This window comes from Manis javanica, chromosome 8 (assembly GCF_040802235.1).
Source record: "Manis javanica isolate MJ-LG chromosome 8, MJ_LKY, whole genome shotgun sequence".
NCBI classification, from domain to species: domain Eukaryota; kingdom Metazoa; phylum Chordata; class Mammalia; order Pholidota; family Manidae; genus Manis; species Manis javanica.
The window spans coordinates 46,835,307-46,862,552 of NC_133163.1; the positions used below are offsets into that span (position 1 = coordinate 46,835,307).

The 27,246-nt window shown below is 38.2% G+C and overlaps 2 protein-coding genes across 16 annotated transcripts in view; one reads left to right on the forward strand and one right to left on the reverse strand.

Annotated features, from left to right (window-relative positions):
• GPR137C (G protein-coupled receptor 137C) overlaps positions 1 to 5,627 on the reverse strand; it is a 52,291-nt gene extending 46,664 nt beyond the window's left edge. For 7 of the 10 annotated variants that reach the window (XR_005060775.2, XR_012120514.1, XR_005060774.2 and 4 more), the window contains exon 1: positions 5,116 to 5,626. Coding sequence is in view for 6 of the 10 variants with exons in the window: in XM_037016376.2 (XP_036872271.2) it covers positions 5,116 to 5,529 (414 nt within the window). In the remaining 4 variants the exon portion in view is untranslated. Of the gene's footprint in view, positions 1 to 5,115 lie in introns of all 10 variants that reach the window. The other 3 variants (XM_037016377.2, XM_073211233.1, XM_037016373.2) reach the window with 2 other exon arrangements.
• Positions 5,628 to 6,112: 485 nt separating this feature from the next.
• Positions 6,113 to 27,246, forward strand: part of TXNDC16 (thioredoxin domain containing 16) — a 90,644-nt gene continuing 69,510 nt past the window's right edge. For 2 of the 6 annotated variants that reach the window (XM_073211235.1, XM_073211239.1), the window contains exons 1-5: positions 6,146 to 6,375; positions 13,500 to 13,732; positions 14,725 to 14,807; positions 19,687 to 19,760; positions 20,594 to 20,668. In XM_073211235.1, coding sequence (XP_073067336.1) covers positions 13,570 to 13,732; positions 14,725 to 14,807; positions 19,687 to 19,760; positions 20,594 to 20,668 — 395 coding nt within the window. In that variant the 5' untranslated portion in view covers positions 6,146 to 6,375; positions 13,500 to 13,569. Of the gene's footprint in view, positions 6,376 to 13,499; positions 13,733 to 14,724; positions 14,808 to 19,686; positions 19,761 to 20,593; positions 20,669 to 27,246 lie in introns of those variants that run through there. The other 4 variants (XM_073211236.1, XM_073211237.1, XM_073211238.1 and 1 more) reach the window with 4 other exon arrangements.

Genomic DNA, 27,246 nt, shown 5'->3' on the forward strand with positions numbered 1-27,246 from the left:
TTTTAACTGTTTAATCCATTATTTAAACATTCATTTGTTTTTAATTTAATTTTTCATTAAAAAAAATTTCCAAATGTACCTAATTTTGATTCTCACATATCAGTAGTCTTTAATTTCTTAATTCATGTAAATGAATATTTTATACTATGATGATTCTGACATCTTCCATCTTTGTGTGATTTCTCATTTTGAGCTCATGTTTATTGGAATTTCATCTGTGAGGATTCTGGGTTTAAAGTATACCCCTCAACAGATGACCTGCATTTGCTCCTAGGAGTTTGAGATTACTACCAAACTACATTTTCAGGTTGAGTTTTTTTTCTTTTTTTTTCCCTCTAAAGTCACAGAAGGTGTGAATTCAGCCTTCAAACCTATGTGAGAATGAGATTATGCATTCTCAGGGAAGACTTTTTTTCACCAATTTGTGCCCTCTTCACCCAGAACCAAGGCAGAGACAGGCAGAAAGTCCTTAATCAACCTCTGAGGACTTGCTTATTTTTCCCCTAGTTAATTTGCTGAAGCTGTACACTTTGAGAATTCTGACATTAAGCTAGAGGGAATGAGGGCTCTGATTAGACCTCACCACAAGGTATTATTGCCTCTAATGTCACCTCACCACACCACCAAAACATAAAGTTCAAATCCAGGCTCTAGGCTAGCAGGAAGCACTTAATAATGATACCTAAACCCAAGACAAACATGTGTGTACCTAACTAATCTGCATTCACTTATTTCTTTGCAGTTTCTTGCCTCTGATGAATTTCCTCAATTATCAGCTCAATCATTCACTGAAAAAGATTAAATACTCTGCAGCATTTTAAGACATTTCTCTGAATCTTTGTTCAGCCAGATGGCCCTGGTTTCTACCTGTATAAACTAGGAGGTGAGGGTCATATACTGAGTATGAAAGGGAAGAAAGTTTGCTAAAGAACAGAAAAAAGTTTGAAATGATGAAAAGTCGGGAAGCAATTTAAAATTGTGAAGCATTAAATATAAAGAAAGAGTTGATGATATCCAGGAAAGTTCACGAGAGATCATTGACAAGACTTTATAGCCCCTGGGCTATACAGTAATAGTAATCTCATATCTGATACATATTAGTCATATAAACTTGAACAAATCTACCTATTTCATGGGGGTTATAAAGACAATTGTTATGAAATGCTATGAAAATATTAAATCATGTAAAATGATTTGTATGTCAAATCTTGCCTCACAGGTTATCTCAGGAAAATTCGAATCAAGTTAATGGATATAGCAAGTATAGTAGATTCAGAAAAAGTTTATAATTATGGCTTCAGATAAAAATCCAAATGAAACCACTATTTCCAGTAAATAGTAACTGACTCATAACATTAGACTTAGTTTTACAGACTTTTCAATTTAATAGAATTTGTTACCAAATTGGCAGAGCTCTAAATCCTATGGGTCATTTACCATGATATAAAAAGTTTTGCTAAGCAAAACTCTCTAATATATTAAAGTGGTTTCATTAGTAAGATTTTACCTGTAATAATCAGAATTAACTTTTATCTAATTAAACCAAGATAATCTAAGAGGATTTTAGCATTCATACCATAGGCAATCTTTTAGGCAGAAAATATAAAGCCCTCAGAAAGTATACAAATAAATAATCTGCCTCATATGTTCATCAAAATTAACGCCCAAATTTTAGATGGCTAAATATTTTCTAGATTTTGGGCTTTTCAAGACTGTCATTCAATAATACATTCACCATTGTACTAGTTGCTATGAGATAAAAAAATATGATAAAATTTTATTCCTAATGAGTTTCCATTTTAGATGATGAAAGTATTTTGGTGAGAAATCACAGAATATTGTAACAAAACCAAAGTACCTATAAGTTGAACTGCATGTTTTTTGATATAACCATCAATATCTGGAAGAATGCACCCATTGCCAGGAATAATGATAGCATTCATGAATGTGAAAGTTAAGATTCTGAATGTAATTTTCCTAGTTGTGTGGGTGTTGTGATTAAATCAATCTATTTTATCCAGATTAAGCAGCTAGCACTCAAGAAAAAAATGTCAATATGGGCTTTGAAGATGAACTCATTTATTTTTGGCACGTATCACAATATGCCAAACATTGTGTACTATCAAGTCTCATTTTAGGATCTTTTACTCGTTCCAATGGTGGATCACATTCTTTTGTCAGATAATCTGTTTAAAGACAGAAGTCTTCTCTGGTAAAACTATAAAAGTATAAAACTTTCTCTGGTAAAGTACATGTTCTATTGATCATGCCAAAAGAAAGTTCAATAGGTGTTTTTAGATCAGTGTACAATTTTTTTTCCAGCTATCTGCTTCCAGGAGGCTAAGTATGATAAATTGAAAAGTCTATTCCAGAAAGGGATACTTGCCCTAATCTCAATTCTATTCAAGCCAACAAAAGAAGAATGGTTTAGGCAGTCTTAACTGAAAACGTAATGAGTTCTAGATGACCACCAAAATGTGTTCAGAGTAGTAATGGTTGTTGTACTGACTTTATTTTTATACTGCTCCAGGGTTCTTGGTAACTAAGTACTTAAAGTTAGAATGTTTTTAATTAGTCAGAAATGGATACAGCTAAATGTTTTAAAGAGGTTGACACTAGTATTTAATATGACAGACAGTGAAGACAGTGACTTGATAATCAAAATGCACACCTATTCAAAACACATATAGGGCCTTTCTGTTAAAAACAAGTCAATTGTCAGTTAAGTTTTGTATTTGTCATCACATAGACTTTCCCTACCACTTTGCCATAATAGCAAGAACTCACTGGGAAAGCATTAATTCAGAATGATCAGTGGAAAAATATACTTCTAGTTACTGGGAACTGATTAAAACATTTGAATTCAAATATTCTTTTAAATACGGCTTCTTCTGGATTTTTCCAGTAATGAACAGGGAAATTATTTCTGGTTAAGATACCTTATTTTAAACAGGTTGAAAATCTGTTCTTTTAAGTACAGTTGTATATCTTAAAATTGTTAATTTGATTATAAAAAGACAAGCATAGACAACCTACACTTTTCTCAGATGCTATGAAAGTAAAAAGCTTTAGTCAGGCTTCTTTCCAAATTACATTTTCTAGGCTAAGAAAGTTTTATTGCTTTTGAAAAAGTATATCACACAAACAAGAGATTCATTTAACAGAAAGGCTTTTAGACATTTAAATTCTTCACTAGCTTGGAATATTAGCAATCAATATTCTGAAAACCCAATCTAGATGTTGTGTATGTATGTTGTAGAAACATACTTTAAGAATTTTGAGCTTAAATATACATGCTTTTTCTTCTATTGTGATAAGGTTTAGCTACTTTGTGTTTATCTCAGGGTGAGAGTTATGTGAAATTTCACCTAACTGCACACTTAAGATTTATGCACTTTATGGTATATGTCATATTTCAAAAAAAGTAGTGTTTAGCTACTTTATGAAATGCCCACCAACTATTTTATAGTGAAATCATTAATATGATTTTATAAGCCAAACTATATAGGGGAAAAACAAATTATGTGATGCTCATGGCATAAGGACTGCTAGTCACTTTCAGGTGATATGTATCTATGTAATTTTCAGGTGATAAATTATATCTGAAGCTTCAGTGATGAGAAGTCACTGGTAGTCTATTAGAAATGGTGTCAGGAAGAATACAATGTATCACTTTAACTGTAAAGGACAGAAATATTTTAACAGCTGAACCAACAACTAGAGGATCAGAACATCAAGTAAGTGACATGACTATGGCATGATTGATGATTACCCATGCTTTTTATTTCTGCTTTGTAACTATTTGGTTTTTTGTCATTGTATTGATTGGACTTTCAACGGATGGGGAAGGAAAATAATTAAATTAGTTTTGTTACTTATTTTCAACTGCTTTTAGTGTAAAAAAGCTGCAGTTATGACTGATTTCAAAATTATGCATTCTATTTCCTATCTATTATGGGTGAAAAGAGTTGGTTTACACAGGAAATATAAACAATCTGCCTCAAATGTTTTTACTTTTGTTCAGAGGAATGTTAATTCTCATCACCTCCAAAAGCCTTTGAGAGGATTAGCTGCATAGACCAATATTGTTCTATATTAGTCAGTATTAAGCATATGATGTCACCTTGTTTCCTCCCCTCAAGCTTTTTTTTTTTCTTGCGGGGAGGAGGGAGGAGGGAGGAGGGAGAGTTTTTTGGGCAATTCTCAGAATTCTGTGGTTTAAATACCACTAGCTAACACACATGACTGACAACCTTACATTCCCAAACCTGTTCGAAATGGGTCAAATACCTAAGCTGCAGAACAATGCAATCCAACCAGCACTTCCCCATAAAAAAGAAAGGGGGTGTGAAAGGTTCCAGCTATTAAGTTATTGCAAAAACAGTTTGGTGATTTGTTTCTGCAATAGGCACAAGTTAAGCTAGTATTTTCTCTCTTAATTAGCTCAGAAAAAAAAATACTAGGCTGTAAGAGGTAGAATAAATAGCTAAAGCATGAAGCAACTGGGGCAAACGTGAATGGCTTTATGGAGGTCTTTACACTGACCCTCGACATTGGTTATTGATCATTAACCCTGCTGGGGAACTATCGAACGGAATTTGTGTGAGGCTTATAGAGCCACAGGAAAGGAGATGCAGGAGGGAATATCAGCTTCTAATAAAAGAAACGCAGCAACAATAGCGGAGGAACAGCTCTGCCTGGTGACGTAATGGCTGGCAGCCGTCCAGCCTCGGCAGAGCGGCTGCTACCTCAGCGCCCAACCTCTCAACACAGTCCGGCTTCGGCAGAGCTACCGGGGCCACTCCTTCCCGAGACGCCGCTCCTTCGGTGCCAACCCTTACCATCGGTGGCCAGAAACCGAACAAAGGGTCGTCCTGCTGTTTGAAGTTGTCAGAACACACACTCTCACCCCCCAAGCCCGTCAGTAACCGAGGCAATCAGCGACTTAAGTTTAGGTTGCGAACACCGGAGCACACTCCAAGAGGGCCTCCGTTTCCCCAGGCTGCTCTCGGGTCCGCCTCGCACTGCCCGCACCCCCCGCCCCGGTCCACCGCCGGAGGGGATCGCCGCAGCCCCCGCACCCGCCCGGCCGCGAAAGCCGGTCCTCCGCCTTACCTCCGCCAGGTAGAGGTTGAGGAGACAGAGCGTGGAGAACTGGAGACAGGAGGGGAAGCAGTAGAGCAGCCAGTGGGGGAAGAAGTGTAGGTGAGCTGGCGGCCGGAGCAGGGGCAGGGAGCCGCTGAGCGAGAAGGCGGCGGAGAAGAGGGTGGTCCTGAGCGCTGCCCACAGGAGGCAGAGGAAGAGGCAGAGGCTCTGGTAACTCAGCCGGCGCTCGCGGTACAGGAGCAGCCGCCACAGCTGCAGGTAGGCAAAGGCGAAGAGCGCGGCGTAGAGGAGGGCGTGCAGGATGCTCAGCGCCAACTGCACCGAGCCTGGCACCGCGGCGCCTGAGGCAGCAGCGACGGCGCCTCCGCCGCCGGGCGTCGAGGGCTCGCGGCCCGCCGCGGGACCCGGCCCGGACACCCGCATCAGGGGGCTGAGGGGCGGGCGAGAGAGCGCGCGAAGGAAGGGGCCGAACTCCGAGCCGCCGTCGAGGGGAAGAAGGCTTTCCCCCTCACCCCCCACCCACCCCAACCTCCAACCCCAGGAAGCGCCGTGACAAGACCCGGAGCCCCGCGCGGAGAAGCCGCGGCTGCCGGGACCCCGCCTCCTTTCCTAGCCCTCCCCCCGGGGGTCTCGGCTCCTCCTGCTGCGGCTCGGTTCGGTAGCTGCAGAAAACAACTCTCGGTTGGAGACAATCAGCTGAGAAACCCGAGCATTTGAGGCGCTCGCTCCGCACCGTGGGCTCGCGTCGATTGGCTCAGGAGGGCACGCCCCCTGGGCGCCGCGCTCGGAAGGCCACCGGCCGCAGGACCCGTCGTTCTAGGTTCCCAAGATCTGACTGGGTGTTCTCTTTCCCAGCTTTCTCCCGCCCCTTTACTCCCACTCACGCTACCGATTGGCTCAGCAATCGCACAGCCCTCTCGCGCCGGCGGGAGGACTCAGTCTCCTGTAACCTGGTCTGCGGGCTCTCGTTCCGCCCCCTGATCTTCCCATTGGTTGGCAGGTCCGCACGTACGGAGCACGAGGAGAAGGAGGAGCCTTGGGGGTTGTTTTTTGCCCAGCAGGCTGACGCTGTCGAGTGGTGGTGACTGCAGGCGTGGAGGTTAGGGGAACTTGCACCCTCGCAGGTACGCGAAGCGGTCCGCGCTGCAAAGCGTACAGGGCAGGGCCCCACCTTCTGTTTCTCCCTCACCAGGCGGGAACCGTCGGCCGCGCACCGTTTGGGACTGCTCAAGTCTATGACCGCAGGTCCTGCCCGCTGTTTTCTGCCAGGTAGGAGGCAGCGCGGGTCCTTCAGGCGAGGAGCTGTGGTTTCTGCCTGCAGGGATGGGAATTCCTACCAGGGTATCATCTCCAGCGAGGGCCGCAGCCTTGAACTAGAGCTCTAGACTTTGGCTAAGTAGGGGATCTCACCTGTGTGCCTCTAAGGGGAGGGACGTTTTGCTTTCTACTTTTTTTTTTTTCCTCAGCGTGAGTGTCGAGAAAAACATGAGACCTTTGTGGAATGAGGGTTTGGAATCAGAAGGATGAACCGAAGTAAAACTCTTCCCTCCCTGGGGAAATGCCCTTTAAGGAATAGTGGTATTAGGATGAGATGGATGTCCGAGAGGTTAGTGAATAGGGAAAATGTGGTCATTGAAACTTAGAATTTGGGGAGATGCTCTGGGCGTAAGTTGAGGAAAAAAGGAAGAAAAAGGAACGGTAAGTCTTTAATGACTGTCTTGAGAGGAAGAAGTACATTAGTTTGTGCTCCTTCAAGCCTTGGTCCTGTAAGTGATAAGTGGTGGCACTCTTCGTAGAGCTCAGAGAGATCCAACACAAATGCTATGTTACTGTTGTTTTAAAGAAGTGAGGAATAAATTGGTATCTCTATGTATATTGGCCGACATATGTTTTTTCCTTTTTTTTTTTAGTAATAAAATAAAATGAGCAAAGTAGTGCAGAGTGATGGGAAGATAATTTGTGTTCTCCTTAGAATGAGCATACAAACTCAGTGCAGCTGTGAAAGACACCTGCATTTACCGGTGCAACCAAGACTCAGTCTTTCCTAACTCACCATCCTTTGACATAATGCTTTGCGCAGGAATATCGTTGCTACCTTCTTTTCTAAATAAGTGATCCTCAGGGAACTTTAAAGTTTACTTTGTACTCCAGAATCTGGGACAGTGGTTCACCTGGGCGCTAAATGCCGAGTGTTTTGGATTCTTTATGGGTGTGCTGACACTGTTACGTGGATTTCCCTCAGGTGAAACGTGTAGCTGAGCAGGCTGTGCAGTGTAGCCTAGAGTACAACATGCTCTAAGAAGTTTAACAGGCCCAATCCAACATCAGTGAGAAGGATCTCTTAGGAGATCTCTTACTGAAATTGAAAGATTTACTTCATGGATTCTTAGAGAATGTGGTTAAGGCAGAACCAAGTTCTGTTGGAAAGGGAACAGAGTGCTCATAGCAGCAAGTGAGTTAACTGCCGGTATGTGCTTAAGCCATAAATTAGGCATGACCTCAGAGATATGTGATTTTAGGCCCTTTTCAAAATCAGGGTAACTTCCTGTTCTCTGGTCTGGCTTATTTTTGTATCTTTCATAACCAATGATTTGCAAGTTTCAGGTCATCAATAGATTTTTCACTATGAAGTGGTTTCTCTTTTTCTCCTATTTTCCCTCTCTAAGTGATAGTGAACATCTGGGTAGTACCCATACTCATGTCTTTGCTCATGAGACTTTTTTTCAAGTTCAGATAGCCGAATCTTTTCTCTCTACTATTTTTTGGGTGTATTGGGTTATAGATAAATGATTTTTCTCCCACCACCTTGAAGAGACTCTAAAGTGAAGAGATGTTGACTGCTTATTGCCTCCTTTGGATCCTAAATTATAAACTGTGATGAAATCTAATCAGCATTCTATTTGAGACTGGTTCAATGAGTAGGTTTTTTTCTTTAGTAATGCCATTAAATTACTAAAGTAAGCTAAGTTTTCACAGAATGTTCTTACAAGAACTTTATAAGCATTATGTATGCCTCATTTGTTGCAAAATATGAAATGTGCCTTTTCCCAGAGAATGATGCCCACAGGTCTTGGTATAATTTGTTTAATGTTTACAGTTATTTATTTATTTTTCTTGAGAGGGAAAACCATTAGTTTTATGATTAATCATAAGGGAAATGTATGTCTGTAAGGGGGAAACTAGCCCAGGGTCTTTTGGAAAAGCTTAGTGCTAGATTTCTAAAATTTGGAATGTGTCCAAATACACAGTGGCTGAATATTTTTGTTCTAGGAGAACATATTACTCTAGCACAATGGTTTTCAAACTTTTAAAAGTAGAACTGTTTGCTAAGTGTTATATACTGGACCCAATCCCAGTTGTCAATACTACGCACATACGCCTCCCAGCTACATGCAGACTCTTACCCTTTGGGCCTAGAAGGGGCCCTCAATTCATCAGAATAATCTGTCAGCACTAATCTGAGTTGGTATACAAAATGTAATTTTTGCCTAATCCCTAAAATCTGAACAAGTATGTATGCACAAGTCATTTAAAAGTTGGGAAAAAGTGTGTGACATTTAACCAAGGACAAATACAAAAGGGTGACACACTGTGAGAATGGATTGATGAGGCGACAGTACAAAAAGGGCTAAAGCTTGCAAATAAAATGCAACAAAAGTTTATTTTGTTCAGAACCCAAATACTGAGAGGGCCCCCCCAGAGGGTAATGAGGAGGAAGTACTTCAAGAGAAAAACACTGATTCTTCTGCTAGTGAGGGAAGGGGGTCAAGAGGGGGCATGCCTTCATGTATTCCTTAGGCAGGTAGATGAGCTGATGGCCCTGTTCAGCTGAAGCAATCAGTATGTGTGTAGTATTGGCAAACATTTGCCTATGACTTCTTTCTCTTCTGGTGTTGGCACCTGTTGTGGTAACAGTCAGCTACATTTTAAAGTGTCATCTTCCCTTTTAGAATCTCTCCAAAGTGAAATTGGGTCATGTCCTGTGAATTCTTTGACATTTACTGCTTTACAGTCTAGGATATGTATTGATGTTCAAGTCATTCTTCTCTTAAAAGTTAACTAAAACCAATAAGGCTAGACTGGGTTATACTGTAATAACAACCCCAAAACTTGATTAACAATGTTTAGTTTATGTGCACTGTGGGTCAGCTGGTAGCTTTGCCTCATGTCTTCTTTCTGAGACTTGGATGGACAGAGAAGGCCTCATTTTGGGTGTTATCAATCATCACAGCAGAGGAAAAGTATGTCATGGTACATGACACATACATCTTGACTCTTGAAAGCTTCCAGAGATTACATTTGTCACTTTGCATATTTCACTGGCCAAATGAAGTCATAGCCATACGTGATTCAGAGAAGTGGGCAAGTACAATTTTAATGTATGTAGAGAACTGGAGACATGTGGACAGTCCATCCTTTTTGTCAACAAATATTCTCCTGCCTACATATAGTTCATCCGTAGCCCTTCTCAATAGAGATAACCACAAAATTCCATCCAGTCACTATGTCAAGTTCAAAGTCCAGGACCTCTGAGTAATGTGCAGTAGTGGTAATCTCTGCCAGTCTGGACATACTGAGTTATCTGTCTGTCACTCCTGGTTGAATCCATAGGATAGAATTGGGACAGATAATAAGTGTTACCATTTGAGAAGGGGAAGAATGGAAAACAACACCAGACTCTACAGACTGTAGCAATCTTGAAATCTTACTGGGCAGATGTTGCTAGGGCTCTAGTTCTATTCTCTGGGTTTTCGAACAGTGCGATGGGTTCTCAATCTGGGTTCTGTTATGACCAGTTTGGTTTTTTTTTGAATTCCAGTTTACTTGAAGTTTTCTTAAATATAAAAATATGAGAAAAATGAAATGAAAAAACATATAAAAAATCGTATCCAATTTAAAAATTATTAGGTTCAACAGATACAAAATGACTGGGAAATTGTCATAAAAGCTTCTAAACATTTACAACCAAATTCTGGGCTTATCTCATTTTTGTAAATCATTAGCAGTTTGCATTCAGGCAGATGCCTTAGGGGATTGTTTTCTTTTCTCCTTGACTTTGTCCTACAAGAGGTCCTTCCATTTTTATTGGCCACATCTGAAGTTGGCTTTGGAGAAGAGGGCCTTTGTCCATGGCTGACCAGTTTTGTCAGCTTGTGTCCAGACCATAGAATTGTGGGAGCCTAAGTATTGTTTTAAGTTTGAAACAGCTAGTCCCTTGGGTAGTGGTTGTTCTTTCTTTAAATATTTTGTTCAACGCAACCAACAGCAATTATCACACAGTGCTAATTTTCTGTCTACCAGACTCTTCTCTTAGGGCTATAAATAAGTTCATTAACACAAACCTAGGTACATGCCATCTCCAAATTACTGTAGTGACAATTTTATCCAATGTTTTGTTACTCCTTAAATAAGGATCACTTGCCAAGCTCCAGTTGCTGATATGATTATGCCGAGAATAGTCCTTGTCCTTTGGCCTCTGTTTTGGGGAGCTGGTGTTTTGGGGTTTTTGGATACCAGTGAAGATAAACTAAATTATGCTGCGATAATAACTCCTCAGATCTCAGTGGTGTAAGACATCAAGGTTTATTTCTTTGGATGTCACATCACAGTGCATTTCAAATGAAATTCTCTGTGTTGTGCTGGTTCTGGGACCTGTGCTTGATGAAGCAGCCACTGCTTGAGTGTTTTTAGTGACTGTGGCAGAAGAAAATAAAGCCTGCCATATCACACACTACCTGTTACTATTGCCTGACAGATAAATGCCACTTCTGCTTGCATTGTATTGGCCAAAATAAGTTACACGGTGGCCACAATACTCAGTAGAGGTGGAAAGTGCAGGAAACTATGTATGTAATCCTACTTTATACCTGAAAGGAAAACTCAAATGATTTATTTACCCATACCAGTATAACAAGGTCACATTTCTCTCACAGTACTCATCACTTTGTTCTGATACTTAGATTTTGAAGCATTAAGTATTGTTTTCTGTTTCATTTTCTATTTGACAAAAAAAGTCAGCAAGTACATTCTGTATCTTTGATTTTACTCTGTTCTTGCTACTGTTCTCTTTCCCCACGCTTTTTTTCCCATCTACATTTCCCTTCTCTTTAGTTTAAAGGCCTTTTTATGTGGAGAACATGTCTCTGGGTAAATGCATTTTATTTTGCATGTGTGTGATGTGCACTCCTCTGTCCCCACAGGGATTTATTGGATTAATATGAGTAGAAACTATGAAAGGTTTAATTGTATACAAGTAATAACTTTAATTTTTAAATCAAAATGAAGAGGTACACTATTTAAAGAGTCAGGTGGCTTCAAAAGTCCCCTTGGTGTTTCCTCTCCTCCAATTTCTTATTCCTTAGAGGCAATTACTTTCAACTGCTCCCTGTTTCTTTTGGCATTGGTCTTCCTGTTTCCAATAAACTTGTCTTTTGGTTTTGTGAATGATGAAGATTTCGCTCTTTACCCTGACTCTACGCCCCCTTACTTTCTAGCTCCCCATCCTCTCAACTGTGGTTGTCATGGATTTAAGTCATTATTCACTGTTTATTTTTTTATGACCATGTAAACTCTATCTCTAGCTGACTGTGTGGTATTCTCTGCTTTAAGAACATTTTAAAAATAATCAAACTTATCAAAGATGGAACAAACTCAGAGGTTACTACTGAGATCCTATCTCTGAGAGTATACATAAGAATAATCACCATCTCTAATTGATCAAATGCACGATACTTTCACATGAATATTTGAGATGCATGTGGGAAAGTAATAAAGCATTGATTGTGCAGGAGGCCTTTTGGTGCTTCAAAATCTGTTCTAGGGGGAAAGAATCATGTTAACCCTAATACCCAATCTAGTGTTATAATATTTGAGTTGTAACCACAAGGCCAGGAAAAATGGTATGTTATGCTTGAATCTTTCAGTTGTGCCTCTATTTAAAAGTTTTGTCTTCTAATTCTGTTGGAGTTCTTTCATACTATGACAAATGATTCAGGATGCATAACCCCCTCCCCACCCACACACCCCTTCAGAATATACAGAAAATGTTGGATGACTTACTTTAAGCCATTCCCATTAATATAAAGTGCCTTTAAAATATGCTGGTTTAAAATGGCTATAATGTATAATCAGTTTTAATGTCAAGCATACCTCTTAATTGTATCATTACAATTACTTTTTTATATACCTTTCATAGTCTCACTTCTCATTTAACTTGAGTTATTGAACTTTTAGCTCATTATTAAAAATTGATGGCACATTTGTTTACTGATATAAATTAGCTCTAATGAAAAGAATATTAGGAAGTAATCAATGAGTAATTAGCTCCTTTTTTAGGAATACCTGTTCCTTAAGGAGAGGTGTTATGTGCTTATCAATAACATTGAAAGACTAGAGTATCCAATTTAGTATGATTTTTTCCCTAAATTTTTATTCTTTAATGAAAAATTCTACTCCTATCTGTGTAATTTTTTGCTGTTTTTTCCTATCTCTTGTTTTGAGATAGTGATCTTTTATTTGAAAGATGTGGGTTTTATTTGTAATAAAAAAAAGCAAAATTCTCACCTATACTTATGGGTGTATCTTTACCTTCTAGAAGTATGATATTTTTATGTTATACTAATTTTCTTAAACTCTTTTTTTTAAACCTATTATATAAATCATCAGTGGGAAAACTGACTGAAAGAAGAAATTGTTCAAGAGAAATTTGAAAGCAGAATAGAAGATAAAGAGAACTCACAGCAGATACAGAGAGGGCAGCATGGAAGTAATACAGCATGAAAGAAGATGAGAGGAGATCTAAAACAAATCCGAGTTCAGAAATAAAATTGAATTAAAATATAAGTTGAAAAAGATCATTTGAATTTCTAAGCTGATAAATTTAAGGTTTATGTATTAGAAACGTGTATTTAGAAGGAATGTTCTTAAATCGTTTTAATAATTATCTTCTAGAGAATTTAAAGTAAAAAGAATGTAGACATGTTTTGGATTTCTCCCAAGTTATGGTGCTAGGTAGATGTTTGGTTATTAATTTTAAATCTGTAGGAAGAGAAGGATAAAATGACCAGTTTAAAAAATGGATTGGATATCTGAGAATTAATTTTAGAACCCTTAAAAATGACAATTAGCTAAACATACTTCAGTAAATACCTATTAAACTTAAGATACTTCATATTGCATTTTCCATATTCTTTTATATCTTTTGCAAAGCATCAAAAATAGTACTATCAAATCATTGTCATTATGTATCATCTTTCATATTTTTACTAGAAAGAATTAGTTTACTAGCAAAATCAGTGGTTAATTAATGCTTTAGCTATTTTTGCAGATTTTACTTCATTCATTATTTAACAAATCCGTTCAGCAAAACCTTGTTGAATATCTTCTCTTGACAGGTTTTGTCCTAGGCAACAGAACGTAGCAGTGAACCAAACAAAATCTCCTGAACATACACAACTACAGTTGATGATGTCTTCTAGTTTCAGTGTATTTAGAGTTGGCATCTATTTTGTCATGATGTGCAGTTTTTATAAATCAGCAGTAGACTCTCTATTACAACTGAGTCCTCAGAAGTATTTCAGTACATTGCAACCAGGAAAAGCCTCCTTAGCTTATTTTTGTCAAGCTGGTAAGTGTTTTTTATATTTTAATATGATTTTTGTGATGTAACTGTTATTTAATCAATATATGGAGTGGGAACTTCTTGACAGGATTGGTAATAATGTGCTATAACACAGTTACCTGGGTTTGAATCCTGACTGTGTCACTTAGCCTGCTGTGTGACCTTGGTCAAGTCACTTAGCAGCTTTGTGTGTCTTTTTCTGTCATCCATAATGAGGAAGTAGTACTTGCATTATCAATTTGTTCTGAGGATTAAGTGACTTTACGCATGTGATTAGTCCACAGTAAATACTAGATAAGAATTAGCTTTATATGTTAATGTAATAACATCTGAATATTGTGTCATTTCTGAAAGTGTACTTTTTGATATTTTTAGCATGTAAATATTTTTAAAATGTCTTTAAACTTTAAATGTAGTATTAGTAATGTGTTAGTTTAATACTCTGCTGTAGCTGTACTATTAGTTACACTGAATTAACTATTATCACAATTGAGCATAACTGATAATTGTAATGGTCTCATTTAAGTCTTCATGCCTTAAAGAATAGTATTCTTGGAATTAGTAAGTGGAGCAAATCCACATTTCTTTTGGCTCCCTATAACTGTGATATGAAAATAGTATTTTAAAGTCATTTTGAAAGTTTTATGCATGTGTACATGCATGTTGTGTATAAGGTATTAAACTTGGAAAAATAATACCAAACATTAGGTTTAAATTAAACATTTACCCTATTTTTGTTTTAGAAAGTTTTTAAGTTTACTTACAAAGTTAAAATATGTTATAATAAAAACACTAGAAGTAAGAAGAATGAGGCAATGGGAAATAAGAGTATAAAAATATATAATTAGGTGTGTTTAGTTACTTTATTATTTGTTGTTGCATACGAATTGGGCAAACTAATATATTTCTTCTGTTTGTAGCTTTGGGATTTAATTTTAAAGATTCATCTTTTCTTAGGGGTAAGTCATAAAACATTCATTAAACATTTCTTATTTTAGATTCTCCAGGTACCTCTATATTTCTTGAAGAACTGAACGAGGCTGTTAAACCTCTCCAAGACTGTGGCATTTCAGTTGCAAAGGTAGAAAGATATTTATGTTAATAAATTATTAGTTACAAACATTTACAACTGTGTAACTTAAGACTGAATATCTAAAAATACTTCTGTTGTTTCACGTTGTTTTCCAAACTAAATATATTTTGTCTACCTTTTTTTCATAAGACTAAACAGAAGCACAGAAAGATGGTTTCAGACCATTGTATAAATTATTAGTGCACATAGAGGGAAAAAAGCTGTTTAAAAATCTAGCTTAGAACTTTATTTTGTAAACTATTCTGCTGGGGCTGTGGTGTCATTTTTCAGTCTGATAGGCATTTTGCTTTGCCAGACAAATATGTTATAATAGATATCCACAATTGAACTACTGTTTATTAAATTTCTGTTAGCACAAACTGAGGTACCATAATTGAGGTAATTGAATTATTTTTGTCTCCTTTGAAGTCATTATAATTGCTTATGTTATAGTTTTTCACATTTTTAGAACAAAGTTAAAACAACCTTAACATCAAATTACATATATAATTTTTTTCTCAAAGAATGATCAAACTTGACATGGAATATTGTGGAAAATTTCCATGTGTATCATGGATTAGTTATATGAGCCTTTTATTTAATTTAAACTTAGAATTTGTACCTTAGAATACTGATTAGTAACCCAGTAATTATTAAATTCTTTCAGATTAGTGTCTACCTGACTTTCTGTGTACATTTATTCTTTCTCAGTTTATTAGCCTGCCTTCTCCAAGAGATGACTACTGTCCCTTGGTCTCTGCAGCTAGAATTCCCAGGGCAGGGAGCATAGGAGGGTAAACTACCTTGGCTATTAAAGGAAACCTGCTCCCTCTACCAGTGAAACACTTGTGACCCAAAATGTGTGATTTTTCTCTATTAAGCAGTTCTGAAACTAACTACCCAGAGTTAGCACAGACCCCACTGGTTAAGGGCCCAATTCTGTATGACTGCCTCCCACTTCAGATGCTAATCACAAGTAAAGGGTCCCCAAATTACCCACAACTTCTCTTGGACTTGGCAGCAAACTGGCAGTTCTCACAACCACCTCCTCTGGTTCAGTCATTTGCTGTAATGGCTCACAGAACACAGGGAGACACTTACTATTCCTGGCTTGTTATAAAGAATATGTGTCAGGAACAGTTGATGGAACAGATATGTAGGGCAAGGTCTGGAGAGTCTCAGTGCAGAAGCTCTGTCCTCATGTCCTTTTGTGTTCACCAACCTGGAAGCTCCCCAGACTCTGTTGTTTAAGTTTCATTATGTAGGCATGCTTGATTTAAATAATTGGCCACTGGGGATTAGCCCTGAGGATGGGAGGTGGGGCTCAAAGTTCCGACTTTCTAGTCATGCCTTTGCCTTTCTGGCGACCAGCAACTCATCCTGAAGCTATTCAGGGTCCACCAGCCACTAGTCATCTCATCAGCGTGCAAAAAGGCATTCATCACTGGGAGATTCAAGGTCTTGGATGCTCTTACATGAGAAACTGGGGTTAAAGACCACATATTAGAACAAAAGATACCTCTTTGCAATTCCTGTCACTCAGGAAATTACAAGTTTTAGGAGCTCTGTGTCAGGAACCAGGAACAAAGACCAAATAATGTGTTTTGTGTTATGTCATGGCTTAATGTCTTTAAAAAAATCTTTCTTAATGTCAATTCTGTATGTGTAGAGGTTTCAGTTAACTTTGAACAACTGATTACACTCTGGAATGACAACAGTACTCATCTCTTAGGAGCTTTTAATAAAATTTTAAATTGAAATTTAAAAATGAAATACTAGGTTGGTATGGCATTCAAAAGGGATAATCATGCTGTTTGTTCAGTAATTAATAAACTAGTAGCTGTGCATTTAGTAACTGGAATAGAATAATATGGTTCATGCCTAGGGTGGTTGCTGTTTAAACTAACATAGCTTGATTTTAGAGTTAAGGATGCTAAGCTACTTGGAAAGGAGGCTTCAGTGAATAAAACAGACTTCTACTGAGTACCTAGTTCAGTCCCTGGCACGTAATAGATACTCAGTAAATGTTAATGAGATTGAAATGAGCTTATTATATTTAGTCTTCTTTTGATAGAAAGATGACTAAGATCCAGTCTGTTTCTTTGGAGAGCTTATATCCTAAATAGGGGGAATAAAACATTCATGAATCATGTCAATAACCAGTAGAATCTGATCATTATAATAAGACACAAAATGTGATAGAGGTTTAAAGGAAAGAAAGCTCATATCTGATTGTTGGGGTGGAAGGTCACATATAGTATTGGGAAAGAATGCACAAAAAGTGGGATTTTGAGTTGAGAAGTTAAGATTTCAAGGGGCAGAGGTCAATGAAGAAAACACTAAAATAAAAATGGACTGAATGTTCCAGTTAAGGCAAAAATGATCAGGCTAGGTACAATAACCAAACCCAACTGTATGCTTTTTAGAAATGCATCTTAAAGGCTTTGGAAGTCTTTTCAAAGTAAATAAAGGAAAAAGGTATATCATGCAATGAGAAACAAAAGAAAGCTGGTGTAACTGTTACTCTCTCAAAGTAGATTTTACAACAAAAAACCTTTGAGTCATCTGTGACTTTTCTTTCTACCATAACCAGTCTGTCAATAAATCCTTTAGGTTCTACTATCAAAACTTCCCAAATCTGAAGGCAAAAGTACCTTCATTTTTACTGTCTCCTTGTCCAAGCCATCACCACTCTTCATCTGGAAAGCATGATAACTTTCTAATAACTGGCCTTTCTCCTTTCACTCTGCCTCACTGTGGGTAAAATTGTAACATTTCCAGAATATCTCTCCTGGCTTTGGTACATCTGCACATCAACAGGCATTCAGAGGTGGGAAAAAGTAAGGCTTTAGTGCATTTGCATCATTCCTCAGGGGTGGAGTTCATCTCCATATCGGTGGATGATTACCTGGGCAACGGAGGGCTTATCTGTACCTGAGAGGGGAGGGGAGGGCCAGTTTTGCTGCTGTTTGAGCAGGAGAGAGAGAGAGAGACTCGCCCTACTGCAGTGTCGCTTGTCCACACTTAGGTCAGATGTGTCAGATCACGTTGCTGCCCTCTCAGGAAGGCTTCCTATTATAGTTATGATAAAATTGAAACTCCTCTCACTCTTAGGGGGCTTCCTCTCTTATCTCATTTTCTGTCCCTCCACTGTGCTCAGTTTGTTCCTGACACACACTGGTCATCTTTTTGTTATTTGAACCTGCTACATGTGTTATTTCCACAAAACCTCTGTAGGTATTTTCCCCTCTGCTTAGAACTCCCCTCTTCCACATATTTACATATAGTCATATGCATCACTCCATTGCTTCAGTTCTTTGTGCGAATGGCACCCCCTTAGAAAAGCCTTCATTGATTACCTGTCTAAAATACCACAAGCTATCCCCTTACTATTTTTTTCTTTATAGCACTTAACAGTACATATTAATTAGTTTTTTGAAATTGTCTAATCTACTTTTAGAATGTAAGTTCTAAAGATAAAGATTTTTATTTGTAACTTAACTGTACTCGTAGTAACCAGAACAGTGATTAACGTATGGTTTAAATATATGTTGAACGGAGGACCTATTGTCATAATGTCAATCTTTCTCTGTGCTCTTACTTTTTGAAATCTTTTGAAAATTACATATACTAAAAATCAGTCTCTTTGGTTGTGACTTTTAATTCTAATTCTCTATTTCTGAAATATTTTCTGAGTATCAGTTCTCCTTTTATAGCTTTTTAAAAACAAATGTAGCTTCCCCATTGTCATTCAGCTTCCTCAAACTCAAATAAAATTAAATTGTTAAGAAAAAACCCACCTTAAAAAAAAAACAAACTTACAAAATCCAAAACAAAATACTCTTCCAGCCTAACTAATGTTGGTGGCTACCCATTTGCACCATCTAGAAATGTCTCCATTCTCTTTATCTCTTTCCTTCTCCCTCTATCCCATACTGCATATATATGCTTCCTCTTTTCCCTTGTTTTACTTTCTGTATTTGTGAAAAGTCTCTTGAATCTCTCCTGTCCTTTTCTGGTTTGTTTAGGTCCCAGTCATCCTTGTCCTGTACTGATGTGATATTCTTTTAACCTGCCTCCTTATCTTTCTGCTCCCATGCCTTCCATTTTATCTTCATGTTGCTGCCAGAATTGTCCTTATATTTTTCATATAGAGTCTGTAAAGAACTGATAGGGCTCCTGTGACATCATCGGGGACTCAGGTTCAGTCTTTCTGTTGCACCATCCTTTGCAGGGATGCTTTAAGGTCCATGATTACTGTTGGTGGCCTAGCTGTCTTGTCTGCTTTTTGTCGGGGAGAAGTGGGAGGAGCAAGAGAATAAGTCAACTCCCTTTTAAGGGCCTTCTGGAATCCCAACCCAGGGACTTATTTTAATACTGTGTGGTCATCCAATAGCCTTTGGGGAATCTGGGAAAGTCTTATAATGGGGCACTTGCTTTTAGTGAAGTGGTATTAGTAAAACAGAAGGGGAGGCCAGATTTGGGGTAAGAAACCACATTTCTGCCATACCTGTGTGCCAGCTGCTGAGATGCCTTCGCAGTTCCAACTTACCACTCACTTCTGTACTTCTTCTCTTTTACTCATGATTTTTTTTGCCCTGCCTTACTCTCTTTCCTACCTGGTTACCTCCTATTTGCTTCATAAGACTGAATTAAATGTAAACTCTTCAGTAAAATTAAATATAACTCTTAGGTGTAGAAATAGTTCCTTTCTTTGGTTTACCTCAAGCTCTTCAATAAGTGAATAGTTATAGGATACAATAGAAAAGTAAAATACAAAATTTGACCTGGCAATAAATTGTAATGTTTCATTTTCATTCCTGGTTCCCTAACCAGGAAACTTGATCTTTTGATACATATTCTAAACTTTAAATATAATCTTTTAAAGGTTAATTGTGTGAAAGAAGAAACCTCAAGATACTGTGGAAAAGAAAACGATTTGATGAAAGCATATTTATTCAGGTAAACTATTTTTCGAGTGAGATAGACAAAGAAGCCACTTCTAAAATAGTTAGATAATGTAAACTATTAGCAACCCAGAATAACATTGTGTGCAGTGGAGATTATATGAAATTTAGCAGAAAGTCCGAGTGATACATTTGTTACTTGCACTTTAGCTTCCTTGTCTATAAAATAAGGAAAATACTACCTACCTTACAGGTTTGTTTTGAATATTACATGAGAATTTTATGTATACTCCTACTACAGATGCTCAGTAATTAAGGACTTAGCAAATTTTGTGCTCCTAGTAGATATGTCAGGTCCATGTTCAGAAGTGAAATAAAATGTACTTTATTTTTGAGAGATCTGTCAGTGCCCTGGTTACAGATACCTCTGCCCATGGATCTGTTAGTCTCTCCAAGGTTTCTTAAAATCCTTTCCTCAAATGCTTGGGATTTGGCCTAGGAAGTAGGGCAAAATCCTGTCTCCTCAGTGACCTTCTGCTGAGGATGCTTCTTTCTCTCTCCTACTTGTCTCCCAGCCCATTTGGAGAATCTGTGTGTGTGTGACAGGCAGTTTGGTAAGAAGCCTTGTTTGGACTGGTGTTTTTTTCCGGTCTTTTTGCCAGGCCCAGGGCCTAAGCTTTTTAAAGTCAACATACTTATTGAGTGTATATTCAATAAATATTTGGGTGGGTGTTATGGCCAGCACTCTGGTAGATGCATGGGATAATGGATAAGACACAGGCTTTGACATCAGAGAACTTCCAGCCTAGTGTGTTAGACAAATAAAATGAATTCCAAGGAAAGATATATATATATATATATATATATGTATTTTTTAACTTTTTATAGGGGCAACATATTAATCAGAGAATTCCCTACTGATACCTTGTTTGATGTGGATGCCATCATTGCTCATGTTCTCTTGTAAGTACAGAGGGTACCTATTCACTTACTGTTATTTATGTACTGATTTATTTTAGACAACCACAATCCATTAAAATATTTGGAGGTTTTAACATTATATTTATAAGCATCAATTTTTCACAAATTGCTGGTCTGTCTTCCCACATAAAGGATCTAAAATTTCTTGAATGGCAAAGGGTACAGAAAGATGTAGATACTCCGTGTAAGTATGAGGTAACACACCATGACCCTGTGGTCATAGTATTGCTTTTGCTTTTGATTCTACCTTTTGAATGAGGATTTTACCAGGCAAAAAACTCATTTTTGCTGTTCTCACTGGGATTTTTTAAATGTCTGGTATCCTTCTCACCCCAGCCTGATTTTTTTTTTCCTGGAGTATATAACTCTGTGCCTGCTCAGTAAGTGCAGAAATGGTGCAAATGGTCCTGGCGCATACCTGAGTGTTTACTGAGAGAGAGTGAATCTAAACTCAGGTTCCCTGCTTGGAGTCTTCAGGCCTGGGGTTCAGGCCTGTGTGGAGTCCATCCTGCAATCCCCCCTCCTGCCCTGACTGAAGTCTAGTATTCTCTTTTGTAACAGAGCTAGAAACTACAACTTATCAGGGAGGGAGTTTACATGGCATTTTCCGGTTTAACGTCATTGCAGTGCTGTTGGCTGCAACAGCCTGATGCTGACTGTTCTCTGCTGAGCTTCCCTCATCCTTCTCTCTGACCAGATTCCTATAAAAATTGGGTGAAAGTTAAGTTACAGGAAATTCAAAACTTACATGTGAAAAGTTGTAGTTACCACTTTGTAAGTGGATACTTTTAAATGTTCCAGTACTAATAATATATTAATGAAAGGTCTGTAGAAATCCCTGACAACCAGGGACCCTAAGGCCTATAGATTAAGAAGCCAGTAATAGTGAGTGAAAGATGGTCTTTTGAAGGAATTCCAAAGAGCTGCTGGGCTGCCTTGGAAGCCCTTTCCTAGATGGAGAACTGGTGGCTGTCTTGAGGATGGGAGTCATGAAAAGCTTAACAAAAAGGCCAAGTAATAGATATATATGATATTTGTTCTCAGGAAGCCTACTAGTTTTTGCTCTTTTCACAATGGATACCTGATGACTGTCTTTGACCCAGAAGTAAAGATGAAGAAACAGAGAAAGAAGATTCTCTGGGAGATGGAGCAGGGGGTACTAAGATTGCCTTTGACAAGTTTGACAACAAATCCTGAAGTGGCAGATCCACGCTGGACAACCTGATAACAAGATCCTTTTGAAGCAACTGGGCCTTAGCTGTGGAGAGGCTGTCAGTGTTGGGAACTGGTCAGCCTGTGGGGCTTGTGTCATTCCATCCTGCTGTCCTAATGCTGACTTAGCGAACATAATTCCACACACAGATTATTCCCCATGTTTCTGCTGTGTGCCAGGTACTCATTAGACACTGGGGATACAGAACAGAATAGGATGTGGCTTCTTTTCTCTAGGAATTCAGGGCTTTGTTGTAGAGACAGATGTAGAAACAAAATATTACATAGTAAGTTAAAAATAGTAGAACTATGTATGGATAAGTGCTTTGGGATTCACAGGGTAAGGAATAGTTACTTGTGTTTAGAATGAGGGTGGATATTTGTTAAGGCTTCCTGAAGGCAGTGGCACTTGGTCTAAATCGTAAAGTACAAGTGGGAGTTTGCTTGGTGAAGAAACTAAGGTGAAGAAAGCAGGGGGAGCTGTGTGAGCAAAGGCATAGATGTTAGAAGTTTGGAGAGGGTAGTTTTTACTGGAATATCAAGTGCGGAGAGGAATGAGAGCAGGTGAATGGATCTTTGTTTCCCATGAGAACAAGTTTAGGCTCTTGGGTAGCCACTGAAGGGTGAAGAGTCCAGCTCCAGGCTAGAATCCTGATCTTTCAGGCCCACCTGTAAGCAATTACAAGGCGTTGCCTGTTGGCCTCCTCAAGAGAAGGTGCCCAACACACCAGCCAGTGCACTGCAGTTTTCTAGAGAAAACTGGATCAAGGACCCAGGCTCCTGCCCGCTTCCAATCCCTTAGGCCAGACATGCTGAGATACATATGTGCACTTCTAGCCCATGTGTCTTCATTTGAAACTTCATTATCAAGGACCTTGGCTGAGGCACTTCACAGTATGCTAAGACCTCCCTGTCAGGGGTCATTGGCTGAGGCACTTTCTCCACTTTGACTCAGTACCTTTCCACTCCCAGTTCCTTCCCCCTCTTCTCCCCAGCCCAAGGGCCCATTTGTTTGGGTCTCCTTGGAATGAGATGATCCTTGTGCTGTAGCCTTTGCCTGGTGCTATCCATGGTGGGGAAGGGAGTGGAACATTGTGGACCAGGTGTCTTTTTCGCCTCTTGTTTCACTTTTGTGGTTAAATGAATAAAGAAAGGCTTGACTGTCACTTTTCGTTTGTCTCACTGTGCTAATTGACCACCTCAGCCCCTGATTGCTCAAAACAGAAGATCATAGGCAGACAAATGATGTGATCAGATTACTTGAGAACTCTTTCAGTAGGTGTGAGACAGGTTTGTGGGTCCAAGCACATGTAGAAACCATTGTATGTCCACTGTACAATCTAGAGGTAGAGCAGAGGTAGCAAAGAGGGGATTTTCTTTTTAATGGTTAGGTGGTGAAATTAACTGGACTGGGTAATAGTTAATATGGGAACAATCAGCAAAACTACAAACCTGAGTCAATTCTTGATCTCTTCTCTTCTTATTTCCCTCCTCACTCTCCCACAAATCCTATCTGATCACCATCTGCAGTAGGCAAGGAAGAAGAGATTTGCAGGGGAAGATGAGTCTAACAAATGGATGCCCATCATAGCTGAGTGTCTATTAGGCAGCTGTGGGAATTTGAGCCCCTCAGGGGTACAGATTTAGGTGATAACATATAAATCATCCTGAGAGCATCCTATATGACACCAAAACTTTACGGGGGAAGAAACTCAAGGGGAAGGAAAAATAAATGTTGAGGAAGTAGAATTCTAAAGAGGCAATATTCACATTTTTGTTTAAAAATGTAAGAAAAATGACTTGTGGGATACATTATTTCACACAGTTTTTCAGTAGTGATATTTAGAATGTTGAAGAACTGTGCAAAGTGGTATGCTGTGTCATAGCTGTACCTCGTAAATTACCATGAGGAAAAATTACCTTTCAATCATCCTACTTGTATGTGCTAAAACCATCTGTTTGAAATGCCCAATACCCTGCAAGCAGTTTCTCGCTTGTGCTTTTCTGCAGCTGCAAACTGTTCACAGGAATGAGACTTGATCCCCCTGTCAGGAGTTCCTCTCTGCCAGGTGTCTTTGGCTGAGGTATTTTTCTCCACTTTGACTGTACCTGTTTGATATCTTTTGTCCATTTTTCTCTCGTGGTTTGAAATTCATTCTTATTAATTTCTAAGCACTCTCCTTATGTAAAGAAGACATAAACTGTGTACTTTTCCCTCCAAGTTTGTCATTTATTGTTTGAATTACCCTATTTTGTTCCTTTAAAAATTATCTGGTCAACTTTATCTTTTGACTTCTGGATTTTAAGTTGTACTGTGGTCTCCTTTATGTCATTGTTACGAAGGAATTCACCCTTTTTAAAAATAATTAATAGACTTTGTTTTTTAAGGCAGTTAGGTTTATAGAAAACTGAGCAGATAGTACAGAGAATTCCCATACACCTCCTTTCTCCTCTGTGCTCAGTTTCCCCTATAGTTAACATTTCATATTAGTGTGGTACATTTGTTACAATTGATGAACCAAAATTGACACATTATTATTAACAAAAGTACAGTTTAGCTTAGGGTTCATTCTTTGTGTTGAACAGTTCTATGAATTTTGACAGAAGCACAATGACATATTCACTATAGCAGCATTATAGAGAAGAGTTTTCACTGGCCTAAAACAAATCCCTTCTGTTCTACCTTTCATCCCTCCCTTCTACTTCCCAGTGAATGATCTTTTTATTGTCTATGGTGTGGCTTTTTCCAGAACATCATATAGTTGGAATCACATATCATGGCTTCTTTCATTTAGCAACATGTATCTAAGGTTCCTTCATATCTTTTCATGGTTTGATAGCTTATTTCTTGTATTGCTGAATAATATTCCATTATACGGATGTCACTGGTTGTTTATCTGTTTACATATTGAAAGACATCTTGGTTGCTTCCAAGGTTTGGCAGTTATGAATAAAGCTGTTATAAGTGTTTGTGTGTAGGTTTCTTGTGTGGATGCCATATTCAACTCATTTGTGTTACTTAGAGGTGTGATTTCTGGATCATATATTAAGACTAAGTTTAGCTTTGTAAGAAACTACTAAACTTTCTCCCAAAGTGGCTGTATCATTTTGCATGCTCAGCCTGCAATGAGCGAGTTCCTGTCGCATTACCAATCCTTGCCAGCATTTGGTATTGTCAAGACACAAAAAAACTTTTTTCAGGCACTAATAGTTGTGTAGAGGTATCTCATTGTTTTAATTTTCAATATCCTAATTTATATGCGATGTTCAGCATCTTTTAATATAGTTATTTACCATCTATATATTTTCTTTGGTGGGTTGTCTGTTCAGATTTTTGCCCATATTATAATTGGGTTGTTGTCTTATTCTTGAGTTTTAAGAGTTTTTTTTAATGTTATGGATGCAAATTCCTTATCAGATATGTTTGCAAGTATTTTCCCTGAGGATGTGGCTTGTTTTTTCATTCTCTTAATAGTGTCTTTGCAGAGCATAAGTTTTTTTTTTTTTTTTAGAGCAAAGGTTTTTTATATTAATGAAATCCAACTTAATTTTTTATTTCATAAATTTTGCTCTTGGTGTTATATCTAAATATTCATTGCCAAATCCAATGTCACTAAGATTTTCTTCTGTGTTATCTTCTAGACGTTTTATAGTTTTATATTTTACATTTAAGTCTGTGATCCATTTTGAGTTATTTTTGCTGAAAAGTATAAAGGCAGAATCCAGATTCATTTTTTTGCATGTGGAGGTCCAGTTCTAGTACCTTTTGTTGAAAAACTATCCTTTCTTATTAAATTGCTTTTGCTCCTTTGTCAAAGATCATATTCTCTTTGTATGGGTATTTCTTCTCTTAGTGTTTTAATGGTTTCAATTTTACATTTAAATCTTTGCTGTTTGGAATTTAACTTGGTGAATAGTATGAGGAATGGATTTACCTGTATATTAGCCAGGTGGCTATATAGTGGTCTGAACAAAACTGAAATGAATGAATCTTTTCACTATTTAAGATGCCACTTTTATACTAAACTCTCATATATGTGTTTGTGTGTATATGTATGTATGGGCTCATGCATTCTTAGGGTAAATTCCTGTATATATTTATATAGGTCTGTGTTTGGACTTCTGTTTCATTAATCTATGTATTTACATACTAGCACCATTGTTTTAATTACTGAGGCTTTATAATATAATATCTGAAAGCTCCAGGCCCCTTCATATTTCCCTTTTTAGACTGCCTGTTTGTAGGTTTACATATGACATTTAAAATTAGCTTATCTGGTTCTTCTCCTAACTAAATCTTACTGGTTTTAAATTTATAAATTATTTTAGGAGGAATTGACATCTTTAGATTGAATCTTCACATTCCCATTTTGTCCTGTAGTAGTGTTTTAAGGCTTTCATCATTTAGCCTGGCCATTTAAATTTATTGCTAGTTTTCTTTTTTTTTTAAATTCCTAGGTATTTTATCTCTCTTTTTTTTAAATTTTGGCATGATTAATGTACAGTTACATGAGCAACATTATGGTTAGAATCCCCCCATTATCAAGTCTCCACCACATACTCCATTACAATCACTGTCTATCAGCATAGTAAGATGATATAGAATCACTACTTGTCTTCCCTGTGTTATACTGCACACAGCTTCCCGTGTGCCAACCCCCCACCCCCTCACATTATGTGTGCTAATTGTAATGCCCCTTATCCCTCCCTTCCAACCCATCCTCCCTAGTCCCTTTCCCTTTGGGAACTGTTAGTCCATTCTTGGGTTCTGTGAGTCTGCTGCTCTTCTGTTCCTTCAGTTTTTTCTTTGTTCTTATACTCCACAGATGAGTGAAATCATTTGATACTTGTCTTTCTCTACCTGGCTTATTTCACGGAGCATAATACCCTCTAGCTCCATCCATGTTGTTGCAAATGGTAGGATTTGTTTTCTTCTTATGGCTGAATAATATTCCATTGTGTATATGTACCACATCTTCTTTATCCATTCATCTACTGATGGACACTTAGGTTGCTTCCATTTCTTAGCTATTGTAAATAGTGTTGCGATAAACATAGGGGTGCATCTGTCTTCTTCAAACTGGGCTCCTGCATTCTTAGGGTAAATTCCTAGGAGTGGAATTCCTGGGTCAAATGATGTTTCTATTTTGAGTTTTTTGAGGAACCTCCATACTGCTTTCCACAATGGTTGAACTAATTTACACTCCCACCAGCAGGGTAGGAGGATTCCCCTTTCTCCACATCCTCGCCAACATTTGTTGTTGTTTGTCTTTTGGATAGTGGCCATCCTAACTGGTGTGAGGTGATATCTCATTGTAGTTTTAATTTGCATTTCTCTGATGATTAGC